The 25,711-nt window shown below is 50.6% G+C and overlaps 2 protein-coding genes across 3 annotated transcripts in view; both read left to right on the forward strand.

Annotated features, from left to right (window-relative positions):
• The first annotated feature begins 175 nt into the window (after positions 1-175).
• On the forward strand, positions 176-21,507 carry HSDL1 (hydroxysteroid dehydrogenase like 1). Of its 2 annotated transcripts, none has more exons than XM_030298568.2 (6): positions 176-268; positions 8,653-8,727; positions 12,056-12,281; positions 12,837-13,282; positions 13,489-13,716; positions 19,329-21,507. In XM_030298568.2, the coding sequence occupies exons 3-6, from the start codon at positions 12,062-12,064 to the stop codon at positions 19,425-19,427; spliced, it is 993 nt and encodes a 330-aa protein (XP_030154428.1). In that variant the 5' UTR covers positions 176-268; positions 8,653-8,727; positions 12,056-12,061; the 3' UTR covers positions 19,428-21,507. The 2 variants fall into 2 exon arrangements, with proteins under 2 accessions (XP_030154428.1, XP_030154427.1); XM_030298567.1 differs by lacking the exon at positions 19,329-21,507 and adding an exon at positions 14,524-14,902 and having other exon boundaries at positions 186-268.
• Positions 21,508-24,482: 2,975 nt separating this feature from the next.
• MBTPS1 (membrane bound transcription factor peptidase, site 1) overlaps positions 24,483-25,711 on the forward strand; it is a 52,366-nt gene continuing 51,137 nt past the window's right edge. Inside the window, exon 1 of the mRNA XM_030297439.1 lies at positions 24,483-24,582. The gene's annotated coding sequence lies outside the window, so the exon portion shown is untranslated. The remainder of the gene's footprint in view (positions 24,583-25,711) is intronic.

The following is a 25,711-nucleotide window of genomic DNA, read 5'->3' on the forward strand; positions in this document are numbered from 1 at the left end:
CGACCACTCGCGCCCGAATCGTTGGCGGCCCGACGCTTGCCCGGTTTCCACGGCAACCGCCGCGCACGCGCAGTAAGGTGGGCCGGCACGTAGGGACGCCGGGGGCGGGCCCCGCAACGGCTCCGCCCCCGGCGCGGGCGCGTGTCACGTGGGGCGCGGCCCGCGGCAGCTGCGGCGGCGTTGAGCGGGGCGGCGGTGGCGGTGGTGACGGGGGCGGCGGCCTCGCGGCTCTGGCGGGACCGACTCGGAGACTGCGCCGCCTCTGCAGGTACCGCGTCCCCTCCCCCCCGCCCCCCCCCGCCCCCCGCGTCCGGCCCCGGGTCCCGAGCCCGCTTCGTCCCCCTCGGCCCGTCCCTCCCTGTGAGCCCCGCCACGCCCCCCGGGACCGGTCCCCCTCGGCGCCATCAGCATCCCGGACCCTCGGACCCCTTCGTCTCTCCGTTCCCTACGACCCCCGCCTCGGCACCCTTCCTTCCAGACTCATTCCTTCAGCCCCGCGGCGCCCCTTCCCAACTCCCATCCCGGCGTTGCACCCCGGGGGACCCCCGTTCTGGGCCCGCCCCCTCCCCAGGGACCCCGAAGGTCTCGCGCCCCACCCACCCCAGCTCGGCCCCTCTGGCCCCAGACCCTAGCCCGGGGCTCCCCGCGAGGCTCCGAGAGTCACCCCTTTGTGCGCGCTCCTTTATTCTCATGTCTGAAGGACTTGGAGTGGGATTTGTTGTCGTCTTTGTTCTGAATTAGGAGTAATTGAGATTAAGGGAGCGCCTGAAGAAAGGCCACCGCCGCTTCCCCAAGCGCGGTGGTTTGCTCGGGTGTGCTGGGCGCCGCCAGGTGCCGGAGCGGAAGGGTCCTGGTCCCTGGTTCAGAGGAGCGTGCAGCCCAGTCACCCCAAGACCTGCAGCCCCCGCGGTGATGCCAGCCAGATTCCCGCCTGCGGGGGGGGGGGTGTCTCCCAGTGGGGCGGCCAGCCAGGGCTCTGGATTTTGTTAGACCTTGATTCGAATTCCCGTGAGGTCCTGGGTGTGTCACTTTAACCTCTCTCAGCCTCAGTTTCCCCATCTGTAAACTGGGGGGTGGGGTGATGATAACTCTGCCTCCTAACGTTGGTGAGAAAACAGTGAGGTGTCAGGGCTAAAGTCCTTAGGAGACACTTCTGCTTTGAGCCAGCTCTTGGTTCTAATTCCCCGGCCACTACAGATAGCCCGTAGCTATCGTTGCACATCGAGTTATAGCTGCTAATAGCTAACATTTAGTGAGCACTTAAGTTCAGGCACTGTTCTAAGTGCTTTGTAAGTATGAGGTCCTTTAATTCTTGTGATCTCAGGCAGGAACTATTATGTCGGTGTTTACAGGTGATGTAAGGAAAGCCCAGAGGTGAAGTAATTTCACCTTCACCCAAGACACAGCTCTTAGGATCCGACTCCAGGAAGTCTATTTTCAGCGTCTGTGGTTTTAGTCACTACAGGAATATTCCAGTAGCGTGGTGTTCAACAAATCGGCATTTTTTTAGTGCATGTTAAAAATTGACATAAAATTCATATTACAGAAAATTCACCATTTAAGGTTTTAGCCATTTCAAAATGTTCTTCGTAGCGCCATATTCACTCTCTCCAGCCATCACCACTTTTTAATTCCAGAACATTCCCATCATCCCAGAAAAAAAAAAAAAATCCTACCCCGTTAGCAGTCACTCCCCATTCCCACTGCCCCTGTGCCCTGGCAGCCCTGACCATCTACTTTCTGTCTCTGATTTGCCTTCTCTGGACAGTTCCTGTGGGTTGATTCGTATGATTTGTAGCCTTTTGTGTCTGGCTTCTTGTACCGAGCAGAGTGTTTTCAGGGTTTGAGTAGCAGGGCGCATCGTACTTCGTTCGTTTTATTGCGAATACCCCACCGTGTGGATTGGCCACATTTTGTTGATCCATTCATCTGTTGATGGTTGTTTCCACGTTGTAGCTATTGTGAATAGCGCTGCTGGGAATACGGCTGTACAAGCTTCTGTGTGAGTGTAAGTTGTCTGGGGTGTATGCCTAGGAGTGGGTGCCACTGTTGTTTTAATTCCTGTTGCACAAATGGAGACCCAAAACCCAGGACTGTTGGATCTTGGACGAGGACTCCCATGTTCTGCTCTTTCCACTGAGCTTCCCGTGAATTCAGGTTAGCCGTAGCCTCCGAATTGGCAAAGGAAGTAAGGAAATTCCAAAAAGTCATGCTACGCCAATAATAACTTGGTCAAAGTGCTGACCCAGAGGTTGAGAAGCTTCTTACGTTTTTTTTTTTTTTTTTCTCCTCAAGAGTGAAATCCGAGCTGTGAACACAAAGCAGTATTTGATCTATTTGTTACAGAGATATTGTATATGCAGCATCATGCTAGGTGCCGAGGAGGAATTTTAAAGATGGGTGTGATCCCAGCCTCACACCATCACCGAGCTGCAGGAGAATTAAAGACGTAAATCTGAAAAGCAAAGTGGCATAGAACGTTTGTGAAAATAATACAGGGAAATTTGTTTATGTCTCGGGGCCGAGAGGGGTTTCTGAACTGGAGGATAACACGGCACAAACCATACAGGAGGAAGATTGATAAATTTGACTACATTGAAATCAAGACATTCAGTTCGTCAAAAGCACCGTAAAGAGACAAAACATACGGAGAAGCGGTGTCTAGAATATAGAGTGAAAAGGAAGACAACACGGTAGAAGTAAGGGCAAAAGCCAGGAACAGGCGCTTCACAGATGAAGAGCCCCAAACAGCACAGAAGCTTCCAAGGATGCAGTCAAGCTTATTAGTAATCAGGAAACGTAAATTAAAACCATAGCTCCCCTTTCACAGCCGCCCTGTGGGCGGGAGCCGACGGTGCCAGCCTTTGGGGAGGGGCGCTCCCTGACGGGCGTGGGGATTGGCCAGATAGACCAAGCCGCTTGGGCAGTGCCTGGTTGAACATGTGCGCGGGTGCCCTGTGACCCCAGCAGCCTGACTCGGGCACACCCCTTCGAGGGACTCTTGGGCGCCTGCTCGGGGGAGGCGCACGAGAATGCTCCCGGCAGCTCTCTTTGTAATTGTCAAGCCAGAAGCCCAACCCAAATGCACATCAGCGGTAGAATGGGTGTACGGGCCGTGGCGTGTGTGTGCTGTGTGTTTGTGTGTAGGGTGCAGCAGCGAAAAGTCTGACCTACAGCTCCCGGGGTACGTGTGAGTCTCGAGAACAACGTTGAGTGAAAGCAGAAAGTCACCAAAGAATATACACGCTGTGATTCCTTCATATAAAGTTCAAAACCAGACAAAACTGAACACTTTCTTTCAGAATCCCCGCTGGGGTAAAAGTACAACTATTTTATTTTATTTTTTTTTAAAAGGGCAAGGGAATGGTGATGTCAGAATTCAGGAGAGTGGTTTCCCCCAGGGTGGCGGAAGGGGATATGATCAGGGAAGAAGTGGGGGGCTTCTAAGACTGGTTTTATTTGTGAAGGAGGGTGACCGCGTGGCTGTCTTGTTATTCTCTGAACTATGCATAATGGGTTTTAAAACGTGTGTATTTTTCAGTTTTTCAAGCTATAGAAAGATTAGTTTTTTAGACACATCTGCCCTCCGGAGGTCTGTGCTCTAGTTGGGGAACCAAGGGATGAAGGAAACGGTTAACGCAGAGTGGTGTGGTAAGGGCTACGTGGGCAAGACAGGAACTCGGGGCCGGGGCGGGGGGTGGGGGGTGGCTTGGTACAGTGGCCTGGGAAGGGGAAGGAAGTGGCACGGGGCTCCCCTTCATCCCAGGCCTGGCGTGTCCTCGGTGTTGTCCGTGAGTGCTGGCATTGAACTGGGACTTGAGCTGGTCTTGGGAGGACGGACCGGATTTGAGTGCATAGAGCAAGACAGATGCAGACTCTATGAGAGAAGTAACATTCCTATGAAACGCTGTTAATGAAAATAAAGTCGACAGTCCTGGAGCTTTACAGAAAAGCTGGGCAGTGCCGGCTGTTGACGAGGACGGGGGGACTGCCTCGGGTCTACCCCTCTCAGGGGAAGATCGTAGGAATCTCGGAGGCTCTTTTCCTGATCCTGCATACACTAGAAGGTTGTGCTTTAAGGGATGTGCAGGATTTGCAACTTGTCTCTTTACTGTCCTAGAAACTAGACTTGATGGTCTATCTATCCCTCCTTCCATCTATCCATCCATCTTAATTTCCTATTGCTGCTGTAACAGATTACCGCAAACATAGTGGTTTAAAACAGTGCAGATTCATTCATGCTTCTGGAAGTCAGAGGTCTGAAATCCGTCTCACTGGGCTGACGTGAGGGTGTCAGCAGGGCTCTGTCACTCCTGGAGGCTCTGGGGAGAATCTGTTTCCTGCCTTTGGCAGGTGCTTGAGGTGCTGCATTCTCGAGGTAACCCCTCTCCCCGTCGTCAAAGCCAGCGGCCTAGTGTCTTTAAATCCCGCTCGCTGTCTCCTTGACCTCCGCTTCTCGATCGCATCTCCTCCGACTCTGACCTCCTGCCTCCCTCCTGTAAGGACACGCGTGAGCACAGTGGGCCCGCCCGGATCATCCGGGATCATCTCGCCTCGAGGTCCTTAACTTCATTCCATCCTCCAAGTCCTCTTTGCCACGTCAGGTGATGTATTCATGAGGCTTGAGGATCAGGATGTGGACGTCTCCGTCTCCGAGGGTCGTTATTCAGCCTGCCACGCTGCCTTTGTTTGGTGGCGAGTTAGCCGTCTTTCCCCGTCATGCTTGCTTCATTGTCCTGGGAAACGTGGCCAGCCCGCCTGATGTTCCCCCGGGCCTCATTCGTTTAGGTGACGTGGTGGCGGCGGTGTTGCAGCCAAGACTTCTCTCTCCGAACTCTTCCTTCCCGGAGGTTTTTGTGGGAGGTTTGCCTGCCCTCTTTGCTGCTAAGTCGCAGCAGCTAAACTCTGGGTCAGGAGGATGTTACTGGCCACAGCAGTGCTTTGAAGAGGTGACTTTGCTCCGTGCAGGTTTTTTTTTTCTTTTTAAAGCAGGCTCCATGCCCAGAGTGGAGCCCAATGTGGGGCTTAAACTCACAACCCTAAAATCGAAACCTGAGCTGAGATCAAGAGTTAGATGCTTAACCGAGTGAACCACCCAGCCACCCTACTCTTTGCAGTTTTGACCATAATTTTCCCATGATACTTTTATGTTTGCAATATTCCCTTTAGAGTTTTTTTTTTTTTTAACAAGGTTTGTTTTAGGACTTTTTTGGGGAGCAGTTTTAGGTGTAGAGTAAATGTGAGAGAAAGGTACAGGAATTGCCATATACTCCCTGCTCCCACCCACACAGAGACTGCCCCCGTTGTTTTTTGTTTTGTGTGTGTGTGTGTGTGTGTGTGTATTTTGAGAGAGAGAGAGAGAGAGAGAGAGAGAGACAGAGCATGAGGGGCAGAGAGGGGAGGGACGGAGACACAGGATCCAAAGCAGGCTCCACGCTCTGAGCTGTCAGCACAGAGCCCGATGCGGGGGCTCGAACTCATGAACCACAAGATCATGACCTGAGCCAAAGTCGGATGCTTAACCGACTGAGCCCCCCAGGCTCCCCTTGAGACTGCCCCATTGTTAACAGCACTCACCAGAATGGTACCTTTTTTTTTTTTTTTAATGTTTATTTATTTATTTTTGAGAGAGACAGAGCACAATCAGGAGAAGGGCAGAGAGAGAGGGAGAGAGAATCCCAAGCAGGAACCGCACTGTCAGCGCAGAGCCTGATGCGGGGCTGGAACTCATGAATCGTGAGATCATGCCCCAAGCTGAAATTGAGACTCGGATGCTTAACTGACTGAGCTTCCCAGGTGCCAGGACCCTTTTTTTTTTTTTAAATCAAGGCTGAACCTACACTGAACGTCATGATCGCCCAAAGTTCATAGATTACCTAAGAGACTTTTTAAAAAAAAATTTTTTTTTTTAATGTTTTATTTATTTTTGAGACAGGGAGAGACAGAGCATGAACAGGGGAGGGTCAGAGAGAGGGAGACACAGAGTCCGAAACAGGCCCCAGGCTCCGAGCTGTCAGCACAGAGCCCGACGCGGGGCTCGAACTCACGGACCGCGAGATCATGCCCTGAGCCGAAGTCGGCCGCTCAACCGACTGAGCCACCCAGGCGCCCCTACCTAAGAGACTTTTTATGTGTTTGATGAATTAGTCCTGGGACCGTTGTCTTGCAGAAGTAGAAAATGCCTAACAGGTGATAGGGAAGTGCTCCCTTCCCGTTTGGGGGACAGTTCCGACTTTTCCTCACCTGTTTTTCTCCCATTTTGTTCACTGATGATTTAGTTTTCTGTAGAGGCCAGAAAACAAAGCTTCGTAACATTTTTTACAAGCAGACTGTGTAAAGCTGATCATTTGACCGTTATAGTGTTGCTTTCCAAATGGGTTTTTCCAAGTTTCAGGCTAATACCTACCTGCGGGAAAATTAACTAGTCAAACCCTCAAAGCAAGTTAAATGCAGCTCAATATCATGCATATCTTGGTAGGCTTCTAGACTTAAATGTGTAATAAGCTCCTTTAAACCTGGGTTTCCATGAGGTTTCCTGGGAGCTAATGGCTTTGGGGGAAGTCTTAATTTCTTCCTTCATTAGAAAGACATTATTTTCCATCATGTACTACTTACTGAAAGGTGGGGGAGGAGGTTGAGAAGAGGGTGTCAGGAACGTCTGATCTCCTGTTATTTTCCATTTATTGTCCATCTGGGTGTGAGCGAATGTGTAGAAACATGTGATGTGTCTGAGAAGCAGCAGGAGTCGGTCATAAAGCCGTGAGCTCTCAATTCAGCCTTGCCTGTCCCCTTCTGGAAGGACCAGGGCTCAGGGCCCCACACCTCCTGCCTGCATCACCACAGCCGCCTCCCTCTGCTGCCAACCGCCTTTCACAACAAACCCGATCAGTCCCCCCTTTGCCATAAGGAGCTTAGTAAGTCCACACGCTTCTGTTTGGCACAAGGGCCTTTCACAATCCAGCCTTCCCTCCCCAGTCCCCTTTCCACCCCTTGGTGGACATCCTGTGCTGTAGGCCTGGAGAACTTGTCACCATTTCCTGGCAGGCTGGACCTCTTGCAGTGCCGTGCCCTTGCCTCCTCCTCTCTGCCCAGGAGGGCCTTCTACCCTCTTCGACAGGGCCCTCGCCACATTGCGCCGGATCGCTCTGTTTTATGTTTCGGTGAATCCCTTGTACGCAGGGGCGGCAGGGGCTTAACTGTGAAGGGTCGTCAGTGTTTGCCACTTAGGTGATCATTGCTGTTTGAGTAGTTCGGTTTTCTGGTAGACTTGCCTACAGACCAGTGACTATGAGTGTTTAGACTTTTGGGAGGTATTGTTTATTATTCACAAATAAATTGGTATTTGAATTTGTCGGTCTTCTGTGAGTTTGGTGGGTGTGAGTTAGCTCTCTCCATGTTGAGCCGTATCTGGAGAACGATGACATTGCACTTCTGTCCCTCAAGGCTGTAGACCAGGCCTAGAACGTGTCAGCCCTCTGATTCTCTGTGATTAAAAAAAAAAATGTAGCAAAGACAGTGCACGGTTAAGGTCTTTGCCTGTGGTGGAACTGTGATGTGAAATTCCGTCACGTAGCCGCGTGATAGGACGGCGGAGGGGGTCTGACGGTAGAGCCGGGAAGCCAGACCGTGCCGGGTCCAAGGCCCTGGAAGCTGCTGCTGCCACTTCGCCTCTGGAGTTGCTGCGTCTTTCTGCTGCCCCTGAGCAGGAGGTCCTTGGTGGGTTTTGCACACGGAGTGTCTCTGCAGAGGGTCGGGGAAGTTTGCGTGGTGGTCCCCTCCCGCGCGGGGGCACAAGAAAGCGTGGAGGCTGAGAGGTGAGCTGGAGACCGGGTAGTCCGGCTTAATGTAGCAGCCGGCTGCTGAGCTCCTGCTGTGGGCCACGGCTGTGGAAGGTGCTGGAAGGACAGAGAGGAATAAGGTTTGCTCTCAGCCCTGGAGGAATTCAGCCTGCAAGGGGGTCTTCAAAAACAAAATGGTTTGGGACCATGTCCAGGGCGCAAGGAGGGGAAAGGTGTCGCAGAGGTGGCTTTGCTCTGCTCGTTCTTGAAGCCTGCCCCGCTCCCAGGCCAGAAGGGGCAGCTCCACATGCCGCAGGCCACTTCCTCCCGCCACCTCCGCCACGGCCACACGGGTGCCGCGTGCCTGGGCGCAGGTGGGCAGCCTGAGTCTCCAGGAACGTGGACTAGAGGGGCCGGGCCTGCACAGGTGGCGCGGAGGAAGGTGGATTGTGGGTAGGGGACAGTTGGGGGCCCCAGGAAGGCCAGGCGGACACCACGGAGGCAGGATGGCCAGTCCCCTCACGCTCCCGGACCCGCCTGCTCCCGGGCTGTGTCCTGAGCTCCCGGCGTGTCTGCAGAGTGCCGTGTTTCCCGGCTCGCAGAGCTGGTTTATTTCCACTTTGCGAAATGTTCCTTAGGACACAAGGTCCGGGGGCGGCGGGGACGTCCCAGCAGGGCGTCTCCGCGGATGGGTGGGTGTCTGCCGTCCTCCGGGGTGAGGAAATGCTTTGCTGCCTGCACCGGGACTCATGGCCGAGGAATTCACGTGTTTTCTTACTTTTTAAACACCTTGATCTTAGGTTTATATAAAGTTTTCCCAGCTGAGCTGAGGGCAGAAGGAAGCACTTTATTTCACGTTAGTTTTTGTTCACAGGTCGGCCTTAAGGGGGCAGAGCGGAATATTCCCGAAGAGCCAGAGCTGGCAGCTGTGAGGTGAGAGGACACCAAGGTAGGTAATGGCCTAGGCAGAAAGTTGTGAGTCTCCTTTGTGGTCAGACACCTGTAGCTAGAGCTTTTCTTCACAAATGTTCAAATTCTTGGAAGAAATTGTGTCTGAGTTTGAGGCAGGAGGACGTCCCCTTTACACGGTTTCCCATTAGTACGAGGCCATTCGGTGAGTCACACTTGCCCTTCTCCTCTCTAGCTGGAACCTCCTACGTGCCCTCCGTGCAGTTAGTTCCGCCCAACTATTGCTTTGGTGATAACCCCCTAGATCTTGAACCATAAGATTTAAATTTTCACATTGTTTTAGTATCTTACATGTACACCCACCTATATTGGGAGGAGAGATGTAATATTCTAAGAATCTGGATTTTTTTTGTTGTAGTTTTGTTATTCCTAATTTTATTGCATTTTGATGGAAAAGTAGTAGTATATACAAGTCTTATTTTTTGCGTTTGTTTTCCTCGTGGGTTAGCATTTGGTTAGTTAGGAAAGAAGGCACTTGTACACTGTTAAAAGAATTATGCCAGGAACTTCCACAGATGACGGTGTAACGTGGTATCTTGTCTTTACGTTCTTGGAAGAAATGACTGGTTGGGTCGCTTGGTTAGAATCGTGCACTCTTGAGCGGCCGCGGCCATCGTGAGCACCTTGGTAGCACATCAGGTCAGGGGTGTGTCCCGTCAGCCACCTGCCTCAGCCGGGACTGGGCTGTGTAGTGAGATGCTGAGCAGGGACCCTGGGAGAGAGTGACACGACACTCCCTCGGCTCTAGCGTCTGGAACCTCGGAGGGGCATTCGTGGGCAGCGGGGGAAGAATGGACATACTTGGGACCGACAGTCCCGACGCTGAATGCATTTCGGAGGATTTGGAAGTCACTCCAGAGGCTTGTGGCCTTCTGTGTGGCAGATTGATCACGACAGGAGGGACCTCTTGCAGCCAAACTCTGTTGCTCTCGATACTTCATATTTTAGGAAATCTCAGCCCGGGTAGTTGACGAAGAAAAATTACCCCAAAGGAGCGTTTAGTTGTTCTCACGTTATGAAGTATTTGGTTTGCGTAGTTAATGAAATTTACAGTGTTTCCTCTTCATGGTCGATTTTGGCATTCTTGTCGAAGGAGGTACGTTTCTGTGAACAGAACTCCGGTATATGGCTTTACCAGTAGGAGATGAGATGGGCCAACTTCAGCATTTTCTGTGTTATTTGGGGAAAACATTCCTTTAAGGCCAGAGCAGCTTCATTAGTGATCTGGTGGCTGTGCACAGCTCACTGCTTGAGAGACCATCCGTGTGGTGGGGCCTTTGGGAACCCCACTGCCCAATCATCTCCTCAGTTTTCTCTCCTATTTCTTTGTGACTTTGTTGGTTTGTAGTTCTGATTACACATTCACGTCTGTATCAGTTTATATGTATTCAACACGTACCTATCTATATTCAGCAGGCTTTCTGTTATTCTGTGTGCCTTTTATCACAGTATGCTGTCACTCCTATAATGTGTGCTGTTGCCGTGGCTAATTGGTTTTCTCCTGCGTAGCTCGTTTTCACTCTGCAGAACTTGATTGAGCTCAAATTACATTGCAGTGGAGTGGGAGGGAATTCGCTCGTTCCTCCTTAAGCATATGCCTATTTTTGATGCTTTTTTGGGGGGATTTTCTTAGTTTCAGGAATCTTTTTTTTTTTCCTATTTTAATGGGACTTCTAAAGAGGGCCCATTCCCAGAAATGTTCAGTATATTTTGGATTAAAGTCGTTTGTCTTTTATGTAATAAATGCTATGTCCTTGTGTTTGTGCGTATGAGTTCCTGTTAATTTAATTGCAGTCTCTTGTGATCTCTTTGATATCTTGTCCGTTGCAGACAGCACACGGTTGGATCTGGCGTCAGCGGTCCCCAAGCCTGGTCTAGGACCAAGTTCATCAACCTTGGTAGTGCCTGACTTTTGTCTGTCTCGGCAGGGTCATTTCTCATCACGGGCACACACAGACCAGTTCATACGGCATTTAGAATTGTTGTTTAGGGGCGCCTGGGTAGCGCTGTCGCCCTGACAGAGCTCAGAGCTCTGACTTCAGCTCAGGCCACGATCTCACCGTTCGTGAGTTTGAGCCCCACGTCTGGCTCTGTGCTGACAGCTCGGAGCCCGGAGCCTGCTGCGGATTCTGTGTCTCCCTCTCTCTCCGCCCCTTCCTCACTCATGCTCTGTCTCTCTCTCTCAAAAGGAAACATTAAAAAAATTAAAGAAAGAAAGAACGAAATAATTGTTTTGTTAAATGGCCTTCTCTTTTCTTGGGTACAATTAATGAACTCCTCTGTGAATCCGTAGCATGTGTCATGGTACCTGGAACATAGTAAGGGCTTTGTAAATGCTTGCTGCGTGGGTACTTACAAGAGCGAGTTGTGTTGGACTCTTTGTTCGGCCGTAGGGAGCAGGGCAAAGGTATTGGTGCCCCGGTGACCTCAGTAAGACAGAGGCGTCCTGCTCTGTTGTCACTTAAGAAAGCCAGTTCTGGGGCGCCTGGTGGCTCAATTGGTTAAGCGTCCGACTTCGGCTCACGTCGTGACCTCAAGCCCCACGTCGGGTTCTGTGCTGACAGCTGTGCTTTGGATTCTGTGTTTCCCTTTCTCTCTCTGCCCCTCTCCCACTCGTGCTCTGTTCCTCTGTCTCTCAAAAATAAATGTTAAAAAAGAAATCTAAAAAACAAAAAAGAAAACCAGTTCCTCGGGCGTGGGGAGCACGTTTGATAAAAATATATGTTTTGTATATTATTTATTCACAATATCATTTATGTGAACGTGTATTACAGCTCAGTTTTGTCTCAAATGGATTGTAAGCTCTTTTTGGCCAAGGCAGTGTCTTAATACTGCCTCTGTTTCTTCTACTCTGTCTCGGCGTGGGTGGTGGGCCTCTGCACTGGCTCGATTTGAAGAAAGCAGGGAAGTAAACACACCTCTCAGCTGTTACATGAATTAAAAGTCTGTCACTGTGCTGGGCGAGGAGCTTTTTTTAGGGCGCAGAGCATATTGTGTTTATCTCTGTATCCACAACATGTAGCACAGTGCCTGAATTTTTGTAGGAATTTGATAGCTCTTGGTAGTTATGTTGACTAATCTCTTTAGAAGAAAAGGACTTTATGAGCTGCAGATGTTAATGAGATTATAAATGGATTGGATCCATGGGTTACATGCGTTTGAGACATTACTGTTAGTTGAATGCATAATTGTCAAGCTCGGACATCCTTAGATGTCTGTCTTCATTCAGACTCCGTGTGTTCCTTTAACTTAACTAAGCAAAGCACGCCTCTCTCCCTCCCCTCCCCCCCTCCCCCCCTCCCCCGCAGGCTGCCATGGCTGCCGTTGACAGCTTCTACCTCTTGTATCGGGAGATCGCCAGGTCGTGCAATTGCTACATGGAAGCTCTGGCCTTGGTTGGAGCCTGGTATACAGCCCGAAAAAGCATCACCGTCGTCTGTGACTTTTACAGCCTGATCAGACTGCATTTCATCCCACGCCTGGTGAGCAGAGCAGATCTGATCAAGCAATACGGACGATGGGCAGTCGTGAGTGGTAAGAAACGTGCTAATGGTAACAGTATAAGCTTTTCTGTTTGTGTTTTAAGTCGGATGCCTTGCTGGAGGAGTTACTGAATTCTGTGGGAAGTTTTCACGGGAACGTAGTTCCGTTGTGATCACGTTCACATTTTCTTACTGCCCTCCTCGCGGAAGGATTGTCCTGTGACGTCTGCCTCTCCTTCTGCTCTTCTGTGCCCGGTCCTGCCCCAGCCCACCTTCCTACCTCTTGCTTTTCCTTTGGCCCTGTTCTGAAATTGTCCTTAGAAACTGTCACCACTTTCAGAAATGCTTTCCTTAAGTTAAATTTCGTTTTCATTTATCAGTTTCCCAGGAAAGTACCTCCCAGCACTCGTTCAAGCCAGATAGAAGCTTGAAAACCATTCTCTGCCGTGTTTCACAGTCATCTTGGTGGACGTGAAATCACCCTTCTGGGGTTTATTTCCAGTGTGAACCCTTCTCTGCGCTTAACCCCGGAAATGGGGTATTTAAGGTTCCCTGTGAAGGTTGCACCCGAGACGATCGTGCTCACGTGCTGTGACTTGGGTTGCAGGTGCCACGGACGGGATCGGGAGAGCCTATGCAGAAGAGCTAGCAAGCCGTGGTCTCAACATCATCCTGATTAGTCGCAACCAAGACAAGTTACAGATGCTGGCTAAGGACATCGCTGACACCTACAACGTGGAGACCGATATCATAGTGGCGGACTTCAGCAGCGGCCGGGAGATCTACGACCCGATTCGAGAAGCCTTGAAAGACAGAGACATCGGCATCTTGGTGAATAACGTGGGCGTGTTTTATCCCTACCCCCAGTATTTTACTCAGGTCTCCGAGGACAAACTCTGGGATATCATAAATGTAAACATTGCCGCGGCCAGTTTGATGGTCCACATAGTGTTACCGGGAATGGTGGAGAGAAAGAAGGGCGCTGTTGTCACCATCTCTTCTGGCTCCTGCTGCAAGCCGACTCCCCAGCTGGCTGCGTTTTCTGCTTCCAAGGTAATGTCTTCCCGATTGGAAAATGGCATCAGAAGGCAATAGGACCTTTATTACGTGGTTTGGTCCAGTTTGCTGAGCTCTTTGTCGGCAGCTCGCGTTGACTGTATTTTTTTCCTGAAATGGTAATAAGCAAGCCTTTTTTCTCTCCTGAATTTTCTTCCACCTTCCCCCCGAATGAAGTCTTGACCCCTGCTCCGTTTTAACAGGCTTATTTAGACCACTTCAGCAGAGCACTGCAGTACGAGTATGCTTCTAAAGGAATCTTCGTACAGAGTCTAATCCCGTTCTACGTGGCTACCAACATGACCGCACCCGGCAGCTTTCTGCACAAGTGCCCGTGGTTGGTGCCTTCGCCCAAAGTATACGCACACCATGCCGTTTCTACCCTTGGCATTTCGAAAAGGACCACAGGATACTGGTCCCATTCTATCCAGGTAACAGAATGCGCTCGGCTCTTGTAATTAGGTTAATGCATCCTGAACCTTTCTAGATGATACATGGCAATCTGATTGAGGCCTACCGCGGAAACGTGAGAATTGCAAATTCTGATTCTTAAACCTGACACTCTTAGTGGTTCTGGTTAAGTCACTAAATTCCCCTTTGTGAAGTTATTATTTTATCAAGAACATCGAATAGTTTCATCTGTGTGATCCCTAAGAGATGAGATACGCTGCTTTCATATAGGGAGATGGTAGCAGTGTAAAAATACTAAGTATTTACGTGGGGATTTCAAAGTCAAACCAATTCTAGTAATGATTGAGAGGGTGCCTCTAAATCAGCAGCGTAACCCACGAACGCGAAACCAAGGTCGGTCTGTATCTCACATAACCATCGAGCCAGCTAATGCCCCAGCGTATTCTGGAACTCATTTGTTCAGGAAGCATAGACTCTACCGTTGAGTTTCCTGTTCAGGCGTGACAGAGGTGTGGGTCTTTGGTAGTTGAAGGAGTAACTTGGATATTTGAAAATTTGGTTCCAAGTATTCGGTAGAGAGCTCGTGATTTGTTAGAGCAGATTGTGGCGGAATTGGTAGGCGTGCCCTAGTTTAGAATGGTTGCTCTTTGACACGTAGTTTCTTGGTTGCCAAGCAAATGTTTTTGAGACTGTTTGTGCTTAAAGATCGTTAAATTTGTCGTCACCAAATTCTTAGGTAAGTAAATCAACAATTTTTACTTTTATCGAAAGGTTTGGCGAAAAGTTTCTTGAATAAAAAGGAGTTTTACTTACGTGGTTGTTTCCAGGCCCTTCATTCCTGGAGAAAAGCAGAGAAAGGCAAAACAGTAGTTTTCGAGGCCAGCGGACGTCGAAGTCAGGTGAAAAATGAAGACCTGTCAGGGACGGGATGGGGCTTAGCCGTGGCAGATGTTTTGACTGCATTTCTAAAACACCCACATTTTAATGATAATTAGTTCACGTTGATGAACTCTTCTTGAGAACGTATATTTTTCTGCCCAGAAAATCTGTTAATTCCTAGAGTAGCTTTTTGTACAGAGCTGTTAAAACTTTACATGTTTGTCTGTTTTCGTCTCTATTTTACTCAAATCATTCTCAGCATTATCACTTTTTTCTTCTTTTTAAAATTCTTTTATTTTTTTTGAGAGAAAGGGAGAGCACCAGCGAGCCTGCACACGTGAGCAGGGAGGGGCAGGGGTAGAGGGAATCTTAAGCAGACTCCGTGCTCAGTGCGAAGCCCGACGTGGGGCTCAGTCTCATGACAGAGAGATCATGACCTGAGCCAACATCAGGAGTCGGACACTTATCCAGCTAAGCCACCCAGGTGCCCCACTTTTTTTGTTTTCAATTTTACAACAAAGATTTGATCGTTCATCACTGTTTTGTCCATAGTCGGATTCTCAGCTTTAGATGCTGTGATTTTTCTTTCTAATCGTCATCTCTTCCGAATACGGTTTTCTTGGGCCGCAAAGATCAAATTTTGTTAAGCTTTCCTTCCTCTGTCAATTTTTAGTGCCTGAGGAATTGACTGGGTGAAGTTTGATGTGCCCCACGTACCAACCGTATGAAACGTTACCTGTGCTGTTTGTCTCGGTTAGTTTTCCACATTTCGAATGGAGCAAGAGTAGATATACCGTGTTGGGTTTAGAATCTTGGAAATCCTTGATGACGTCGATGAAGGCAGTTTCGGGATCTTTCTGAGAGCCGTGGGTTGCCGTGAGCGGCGGGGAGGGACACGGAAAACGCACGGGCCACAGATGCGGCGGCAGGTGGATTGGGCCCGAGGAGGGAGGTGTATTTGTCAGTCCGTTTATGGCAGCAGAGATGTGGCTGTTCGTGAGTGCTGGGGGGAAGGGCTGTGTGGAGAAGAGTGGCCTACAGATGGGAGAGAAGGCATGGTGCCGGAAGCGAGGGCAGGACGGAGAGCGCAGTGGAGGGGAGGTGACGTGGGCCTGGGGACAGTGAGGAAGGCGAGGAGGCCGTGGAGGCGAGGAGGGGCTGCTGTCTGGTGGCTCCTGTGAGGGACTCGGAGAGTGAGGAGGTATGGGGGGGTGGGGGGGTGCTGTGTGCGGGTGAGTGACCCTTGTGGGACAGCCTCTGGAGTCATTTCACCACCCTTTACTGAGAATGCAGTGTATTCAGCGATGGCTGCTAAGTGTATAAAAAAGGCTCTTTCTGATGCACTTGCACAGAGGTCGGGGGGGGGGGGGCGGTGGGGGGAGGTGTCCTCACTCCTTCCCCGGGCCGCAGCCCTCGCGGGTGTCTGCAGAACACCGTCCGACACGGGAGCCGCGTTCGCTCGCGGCCGCACCTTTTCTGCGTTCTTGCCGTCCATGGAGTTGAACGATTGCCTCTTCCCTGCGTTACACTGGTTGTCTTAATGATTTGCGAGCAAAAAAATAGAAAAAAAACGATTTGGACTTAAAACAGCTAGAAAGGAGTCCGGTGCCTTTCCTTTAATTGCTAACTAGTGTTCAGCGTTGATTCGGAAGCACTTCTCATTCGCAGAAGCGGCACCAGGCGGTATTGTCCGCTTCGGAGCACAGAGCGAGGCCGACGGAAAAGCTGATAGCTTTCTGTCTGTGGGTCTTGACGTGAAGGCCAGAGACACTCTGGTATGTGTTAGGCTGGAAAAGCCATTAAGTCGACAAGTTGACCAGAAAGGGTCTTGCTTAGGGGCCCGGGGGCTGTGCTCCTGGTGGTCCGCTGACCGAGCCACAGGGACCGGCAGGCGGGGTGGGGCATCTGGGCTCTCTCTGCTCGGAATTTCTCCCCATGGTGGGCGTATTTGTTCACGCGTGCCGTGTGTCTGTGGCTATTGGAAAAAGAAGACGTGGCGTTTAGAGGAGAGGGGAGCTGGGGGGCGGTGAGGAGGCCCTGGAATTGCGTCTCGAGATGTGGTGAGGGGCCAGGGGAGGCAGGCCGGCAGCCGTGTCAGAGGTCACGGCCCCCCTTGCCCAGCCCAAGTTCCCGTGCCGGCTGCCGCCCGGGAAGGGGACTGCGCACCGCACGGCTTCGGTGCTGCTGTGTTTCTTCCTTTGGAATAACTCTGGCGCGAGGATCCAGCCCAGGTTCTTTGGGCTCTTTTCCATCTTGGCTCTTCCCAGTTCTTACCCAGGCCCCACCGCGCCGGTCTCTGAGGAACACGGCATCGGCATTTTCATTGCTGATGCAGATTTGCAACCAGCCGAACACGCCCGTTTGCTATTGAGTTTCTCCTCCGGCTCCGGGTCCCCACGTCTTACTGAACAGCAGTCCCTGGAGGGACTACACTGCGTCCGGATCGGTTACTGTTGGCTTTTGTCCCAGGAGAAAAGCAGCTCCTTTCCTTGACCTAGACAGTGGGTCAGGGTCTGAACATGCACAGAGCCTTCCAGAGCCCGAGACCCAACCCTCCCTTCCCTCCTTCCCCGCCCCTCCCAGGCACACTCACACTCACTCCCCTTGTAAACAAGTAGGTGGGTCGCCCCTTTAGTTTCTAATCTGTCAGTACACAGGGGATGAAGTTCTTTCCTCTTCCAGTAGCTCTTTCCACCAAGCTCTTTCCACGCTGCTACCCAGGGTGCTAGGACCCCGCTCGGATAAGTTGGAGATGGTGTGCCCGTGACGTCTCCACATGCAGCACGTCAGGACGGTGGCACAGTGCACCCCGATGCTGGTCCCCTTGCGGTAGACAGTGGTCAGGGGTGGAAATTAAAAACGAAGATTCTTAGGTGTTCATCCCTCCTTCACTGGATACATACTGCAGAAAGGCATCGTAGTCCACCCTTACCAGAGGGGGCCTGAAGCCAGAGACGGTGCCGAGCCCTGTGGACACCATGTCTTTTCCTGTATGTCCGTACTTACGATAAAATTCAATTGATAAATTAGGCACAGTAAGAGATTCACAATAGTGATGAAATAGAACAGTTATAACAACACTGTAATAAAAGTTACGTGACCCTGGTGTCTCTCTCTGTCTCTCAAAATACCTTACTGTCCTGCACTCGCCCTTCTCGTGATGACGTACGAATGCGGTCTCTCCGAAAATACCTTGCTGTTCGGTTCGCAGCCTTCTTGTTGTTGTTGTGTGCCTCTGTGATGAGAGGGAGTGAGGTGAGTGACGTAGCATTAGGCAGCTGTTAACAGGGTGAAAAGTCAGGAGATCGTTTGCTTCTGGACCACACTTGACCTTGACCTTGACCGTGGATAACTGAAACCGTGGAAAGCAGACCCGGGACGGCAGGGGCACTGCTGTACTTGGAAGAGGGGCTCCACTTCTGGAGTCTGCCCCAGGCTCCTGTGTGTTTGAGTGCGTCCCTACTCCCGGCGTCCTCTTGGACTTCCTGGAGCTGACTTCCTGGATCTCCTTGGATTTAGAACCTTTTGCTTGAGAGCAGCAGCTCCTGGGAGGAGGATCCAGGTATTTTCCCCACAAAATCCTGCTTTGCAAAGAGGTCCAGAGAGACCTTGGTTGCGTCCCCAGAAAGTTTCCCGTGGCTCCTGGCCGGATACTGGGCTCCTGTCTGTGAGGCGGTGGGCTGGTGCTTCTCTGGAACCTGCAGTGGACATCCGTGGCTCCACGACTGTCATCCCACAGGTCATGATACTGGGCCCCCCTCCTGTTCATTGTGGCCTCCCCACAGTTGTACAGGTACCCCGGGTCTGGGGTGACCTCTGTTATTTTAGTTCTGTTCAAGGCTAGAATTTTAGCACTTGCCAGCCGTCTGCTCCTCTCTCTGTCTTCCTTTTCCTTTTCTTTTCCCTTCTTCAGAGGCCAAGTGTCCTGTGCTCTACCAGCCGAGCCAGCCAGGCCTCCCATTCATCTCCTTCCCTACCGTACTAGTAGAACTTCCGCTCAGCGCAGTCCTGGACGAACTTGTCAGCGTAGCTCGGGGTTTTTGTCCACCTTGGCACGGGTGGCATTCGGCGTTGGATAATCCCTTGTTGTGGGGCTGTCCTGGGCATCCCTGGCCTCTACCCACTGGATGCCAGTAGCACCGGCACCCCAGTTGTGACAACCAGGAATGTTTCTGGACATCGCGTTATATCCCCTTGGGTGGCAAAAAGGCGGGGGTGGGAGTCCCCGGGACAGAGCGGCATCGGTAGGATTCTCCCCCGCGGTGCCCAGGCCGTCGTCCTCACAGCTCAGGTCTGTCCCACGGTCCCGGTGTTTTTGACTCAGTTCTCTTGTTGCATTTCGCCCCATCCTGCCCCTCAAACCTTTTCCCACACAGTACTAGTCACCGATGCATTTATCCGTTTCAACTGCCTTTTGTTCCTGGAGTGGTCTTGTCCTTCTCAGCCAAATGACCACCCTATTCATCTCGTGTTAGGTAAAGATGGACTCATACTCCTTCCTGCATGTACGTCTGTCCAGCCTCATTGGCGGGGGTGGGGGGGTTGGCGGGTGGTGAGTGTACTTGCATTCCCATGGAGTCTAGCACAGGTTCGTATACAAAACTAGGCGTTTGGTACGAGAGCACCTAAGGGCTTTTTCTTTTTTTCGTATTTAATTTGATTGGTGGTATTTGTTGCATTAAGTCATATACTGACATTGAAGTGTCTGTGCTTTGCATTCTACCCTTCTAACCTTTTTCTCTTTTATTTTTAGTTCCTTTTTGCACAGTATATGCCTGAATGGCTCTGGGTGTGGGGAGCAAATGTTCTCAATCGCTCTTTGCGTAAGGAGGCCTTATCCTGCAAAGCGTGAAGCCGCGTGAAGGTTGGGAACTCTTGCCAGCTCGCGGGAGCCTGCAGTATTCTGACGTTTGGAAGAACACATTTACCTTCTGTGTTTTCTTTTATTACTGAGTATTTAGCATACTGTTGACTCATCGTCTGCAAAGCGTACGTAATACTTTCAGAGAATGCTGTGGAGAAACCTCAAGGGCCACATCACACGGATGGTACAGAAGTAAACAACGACTGAGGCACGAGAACTGGTTGGGGAACCTAAATTTTGATGCTTTTTTTTTTTTTCCTCTAAGCTGTCCAAAAGCCATGCGATTTACGTTGTTCTATGAGCTGCAGCAATCTCGATAGTGAAATATAATACGACTTGTCAGCTCTCGTCGTTTCGAATGTTTTTTTTTTTAAGGGAAATTATTTCAGTAGATGAATTATAGTATTGATTTTCAAATGTTCATCAGGAAAGACTATTGAAAGGTGTGATTTTGTAAGATTGCTGGTGTAATTAGCAGTAGAACCCTGTATCATATTGTATAGCTCTGTTTGTGTGTGAAAATGCTACACTTCAGGCGGCATTTCACTAGAGGCCATGTGCGTATGTGTGTTGTGTACATCCAGACAACTTTATTTATGGTTAAGTTACTTTGGAAAATACGTCTTGTTAAGATGGCCTAACGTGGAACCTTATGGGGTATTATACTTCTAGATTACTTCTCTTCATACTAAATAAGCCCACCCAATTTTGTGCTATAGGTTTGCCGTGTATAATATCATACATCCTGTTGTTGCTTTTTTTTTTTAATCTACTGTGAAATTAATTCATTAGTAGATTTGGACCTATAACGGTTGACCCTCCGTCATCTCTTGATTTATAATTGCTGTGGATAAGGAGTGATTTCTCAGCCTCTGCTTCATTTTATAACTGAAGTTTAGCCCTTTAGAGCTTATATCTGGTTTTCATATCCTGTTCCATGTAATATTCTCTTATAGTGGCATCATTGGAGTAAACGTCAAGTACTTATGTCCTTGTCATTAAAACATGGACAAATTATGTGTGTGATAATGATGTATGTATTAGAAGCTTGTTCTTGGTTCATGTAATGAGTTTACACGTTATAGTGAACGCTCTCACTGATGTGAAGATTGTTATGCACAACCCCCCACGATAGGAGTTGGCGCTGAAACCTACCGTGAAATAAATGTTTTTGGCTCGGATCTTACAAGGCCAGACGTTTCTGAGGACCGCTCTCTAGTGCTTTGGCAACCGTAGATCGCCATGTGGACGTGACGGTACGTGCCAGTTAAGAATTGGGGGTCTGTGATTGTGACGCTGATGCAGAAACTAGTAAATGGGTTGAAATCAGGACTTCTATGGAATTGTTTTCTCCTGAGATGGTACTCCATTATGAATCAGGCCAGAGCACGCTTCGGTGTCTTACCCACGATTTCGCCAGTGCTGTTGCCTCAGTATTTCCAGATCTGACACGGACTCAGAAGGTCAGTGATTGAGTTCAGAAGCTCTTCCACTAACAGACCAGGCCTTCGTTACACAAAAGGAAGACCTTCACACGTGAAAACTTAGTAGCGGGATCACGCGGCACTGAGCACGTTGAGGGAGTTAGCGTGGATGCCTTCGTCACAGTTGGCATTTTCCCTACCCAGCAGTTAACATACGGTCATTAAGACTAGAACAGAGTTTGCTTTCATGCCACATTGACCTGAAGTTTTCATTGACATGGAGTAAGAAGCAGCAGCTTGATGTAAAAACACCCCGTTTATATCTAAGCTGTTATGTGGTGAGGTATTGAGTCGCTGTTATGTGATGAGAACAAGTAAACCATGTCCGTGATGTTGTAAAATTCTCTACTTGGCAGGACGTTTGTAAGAAAGCTGCTGCAAAGCTTGTGAAAGATCAGAATGAAGAATGTTCCTTAGGTTTCTTCTTCGATAAAATACGTTTTCCCAGAGCTCATTGGAGAATCAGAATTGGCCCCACTGCGGATGGGATTTCTTAGGAAGAATGTGGGAACTTAAGAACCTTTGAAATAATCTGCGAACTGAAAATTTAACAATAAAAACTGTTGCTTTTCCTTCCATTGGAAGAGGTTTTGCTCTGAGTAATTGTATTTGGAATGAAAGATTTTTCCCCCATAGGAACAATTCCCTTAAAATTACCGAAAAATAATTGAACCTGTGAACACCTGTGGTAGTAATTCATTAAAAGCTGCTAATTCAGCAAGAAAATGGTCCATAACCACGTGTCTGTTAAGTCTTTCAAAACGAGTAAGTTGATGTTTTGCTCTCATTCTGATAGGTTGAGTAGATGGAGCTAGGTTTTGATCATTGACTTTGGCGACATGGAGATCACTACTGGTTTTGCCCTGAGCCATTTTTTCTGGATGAAAGATAGATTGTAGTGGGTTCAAGAAGGAGCGGAAAGAAAAAGGGAGACAGTTGGAAACCAATTTGTCAATAAATTTCATAAAAAAAAAAAAAAGGGCACCTTTTGGGATGAGCACTGGGTGTTGTATGGAAACCAATTTGTCAATAAATTTCATAAAAAAAAAAAAAAGAAAAAGGGAGACAGCAAGGAGAGACAGTTCTGTTTTGTTTGTTTTTTTGAATGTTTTTAATCTTTATTTATTTTTGAGAGAGACAGAGTGCAAGCGGAGGAGGAACAGAGAGAGGGAGACACAGAATCCGAAGCGGGCTCCAGGCTCTGAGCTGTCAGCACAGAGCTGGATGGGGTTGCGGGGGGGGGGGGGGTTCGAATTCATGAACCGTGAGATCATGACCTGAGCCAAAGTCGGACACCCAACCAAATGAACCACCCAGGCGCCCCAGGAGAGAGAGTTCTTTTGAGGAGTCTTGTTCTGTTTTAATCTCAGTTACTTAAAATCTTGTCACATTTGGGAACCAGAGGGTTAGGTGGTTTCCTCAATCTTGATATTGTGGGCCCTCCTAAACCAAGTCCAGTCTGTCTGTGTCTCTGTCTCAGGACTGGCTTGGCTGTTACTCTTTAAAATAGCATTTAGTCTTGGGGCGCCTGGGTGGCGCAGTCGGTTAAGCGTCCGACTTCAGCCAGGTCACGATCTCCCGGTCCGGGAGTTCGAGCCCCGTGTCGGGCTCTGGGCTGATGGCTCAGAGCCTGGAGCCTGTTTCCGATTCTGTGTCTCCCTCTCTCTCTGACCCTCCCCCGTTCATGCTCTGTCTCTCTCTGTCCCAAAAATAAACGTTGAAAAAAAGAATTAAAAAAAAAAATAGCATTTAGTCTGAATAAAGATTTACCTTCCCATGGAATTTGCAAATTCTTTATCATACACGTAAAACACGAAGTTATTTTAGAACCTGGAGTGGTGGGAAATGGCTAGACGAGGAGCCTAGGGCTCTCATCCTTTCTTAGTAGATTTCTAAAACACCTGTCTTGTGCCCCGGCCCCCTTCAGTTTGTAGGGTTCTCGAAGCGGGTAGCATTGTCCTCTTGCCTGCTTTGGGGCTTGACCATCACATGACAAGGATGTTTTCAGTTCACTAGCCTACCCCTAGTTGGGTCGTGTGTTCGGTGGCACAGTGACTTAAAGGCCTGTTAAAAAAGAACCTTGGCTGAGACAAATTCACCCCACGGTAGAGCACTGAAGTTCTTTGTTTCAAGTTTATTTAGTTTGAGAGTGTGCAAATGCATGGGTGGGGGGAGGGGCAGAGAGGGAGAGAGAATCCCAAGCAGGCCCCACACTTGGTGCTGAGCCTGATGCGGGGCTGGATCTCCTGGTCATGAGGTCATGACCTGATCCAAAATCAAGAACCAGGCACACCCACATTTAAGTTTTTAGTGTCACCATTACATGGTGGCAGCATGGGAGGGCTTCACTTTGAGGATTTATGAATGCAAGAGTCAAGAATTCTCTGTAAGTTCCTAACATTGATGCAATCTCAGAATGGGGAGAAGAACTTCATCAGGTGTGGGCGGGTCTAGCGACAGTCATCATTGTTTATTGAACATGGGTGTGTCCAGCCCTGTGTGTTTCCTTTAACCTTCATCCTGGAAGGTAGGTGTAAATACCTCTCTGGGGTAAGGAAGGTGGGGTACAAAGGGCTGAGGTACAACTTGCCCAAGATCCCAAGGCTAGTTGGTGATGGTGTATTAATCTAGTGTATAAATCAGCTTGGTTAAATAATGATAAAGGGACTATGAAGTGCTGTGCTTTCTTGTCACGTTGGTGCCATTCAGCATTATCATGGTGCTGTGGGAAGTTCTAAGATATAAACGGTTTTATCTGATTATAGCACATCATTTTTTACAGAAGCGTTACCTAAAACGTGCTTTTGGTCCCCCACTTGTACCCAGAGCCAACATGCAGGCCTAAGACAGCTCGTGATCCTAGTATCTAAACCACGCGGGCATCTCTGGGGAGGCCAACGTTTCCAAGTTTAGCGCCCTGATCTGTTTCTTCCAACAAGGAAAACCACTGGGCGTCAAGTGGTCCCCGCGAAGTGGGGCGAGGAGCGGAGTCCGGAGCGGGCAGGCGGGGTTGGGGTAGGGATTTCGCACGTCAGGGGGTTGATCCCCGAGCCACCAGCGGGCCGCCTCCCCGGGCCCGTCGCGTCGGGCAAACCGACAGAGGCTTGCAGGGTGCGTGCCTGGGGGTGGCGCCCGAGCCTGGCTCCGGCTCCGGCCCCCGTCAGTCCCCGCGAGGAGGGTGAAGGGGTAGGAGCTCGCAGGCGTTTGCGTCAAGTGCCAGCCGTTCCGCCAGGGTCATCCTCCCTGGTCCCCGGCTCCGCGGTGCCGCTTTCGGGCCCCAAGACCCAAGGGCCCACAAGCAGCCACCCCGAGAGTCCGCTCCGCCGGCCACGGCCGGGTCCTCGCAGTCTGGCCACGCCCCCCACCTTCCGCCCCGTCCCGGGCCGCAAGTGTCGCGAGACCTGCGTCCATCCTCCCGACCCGGGCCCGGCGGCCCCCGGCTGCCCCCGGCTTCCAGAGCGCGCACGCAGGCCCGCGCGGGGCACGCAGGGGACGCACAGCCGGTGGGGCTGGCGCTCCCAGGCGTCGCTCTCCCCGCCCCGGTCGCGCCGTCTCGCGAGAGTTGGGAGTAAACAGCCCCGAATGGAGACGCGAGGCGTGTTTGCTGCGGAGGCGCCGTTATCCCGGGCCCGCGGGACCCGAGCTTGAGGCGGTCGGAGGTAGGTTAGGAGGCGGCCAGCTGCCCGGAGCGACGCCCCCTCCCCGACTTGCGCGGCCTCCCGCGCGCCCGAGGCCTCGAGGGCGGGGGTCTGCGCCGGCGGCGGCCGGGGTCGGGGCCTCGCTGCGCGCCTGGACCCGCCGGGAGGGGCGCGGGGCGGGGGGCGCGGACGGACGGACGGACGGGGCGACGAGGGGCGCGGGCGTTTTCCCGCACCCGGGACGGCGCGTGCGTGCTCGGCGGGCTGCGGCTGGTGGCCCTGCTCGGTCCCCTCTGCGGGCTCAAGCGCGGTGCTGGCTTGCTCGCCACTCCCCCTCCCCCCAGTTTTCTTTCTGTGGAACAAACTTCGACGGCCTGAAACCGTGTGCCCGGCCTCCCTCGGCCTCCCAGCGCACCCACGGTCGTGGGTCGGCTCGCGCAGGGGGGACCGCTGTCCCATTTTCGACGACCTCCCTTCTTTGCGCTGTCCCAGTCTGAACACCTCTCCGAACACCCCGATTTTCAGGACTGTAGGAAGCTCGTGGGCAAGGGGGCCCCGAGTGACTCTTGGGTTCTACTCTCAGGACCGGCCTGCCTCCCAGACCTGCGGGATCTTACAGTCTTGCCTTGCCGTGTCCTGTCGGTGCTACCTGAGACTGTTCTAGATGATCAATACCGTTTTTCGTAAGACGTTTACCTTTGTTTTGGTGAGAGCCTCAGGGAATCTTGGCCCGTTGTGTCTGTGCAAATTAGGTTAAGTATTTACGTTTACTTTAGGTTCTGGACGACACTTCGGAGGGAGATAGAGTGGCATGAGATCACAGCGCTGAACTCCTTAGGATTTATTTGCCTATGGCCCTCTGGTCTTACTTAGTTTTGCTAGTAAGCACCGCTCCCAACGGCGGGCTCTCAGTTTGCATTTGTATAAAAACGAGGAGCGGATTCTTCCCACCTTTTTTTATGAGCAGCACACATTTTATATAAATGCCTTTATGTCAGGGTTTTTTAGAGGCAAAATTTACATACCATAGAATTTATCTATTTTAAGGGTACTTATTCAGTGTTTTCCCCAGTAAACAGAGTTGTGCAGTCATTACCACAGCCCACTTAAAAAATGTTTTTTTAGTGTATGGGGTGCTTGGGTGGCCCAG

This window comes from Lynx canadensis, chromosome E2 (assembly GCF_007474595.2).
Source record: "Lynx canadensis isolate LIC74 chromosome E2, mLynCan4.pri.v2, whole genome shotgun sequence".
In the NCBI taxonomy this organism is placed as follows: domain Eukaryota; kingdom Metazoa; phylum Chordata; class Mammalia; order Carnivora; family Felidae; genus Lynx; species Lynx canadensis.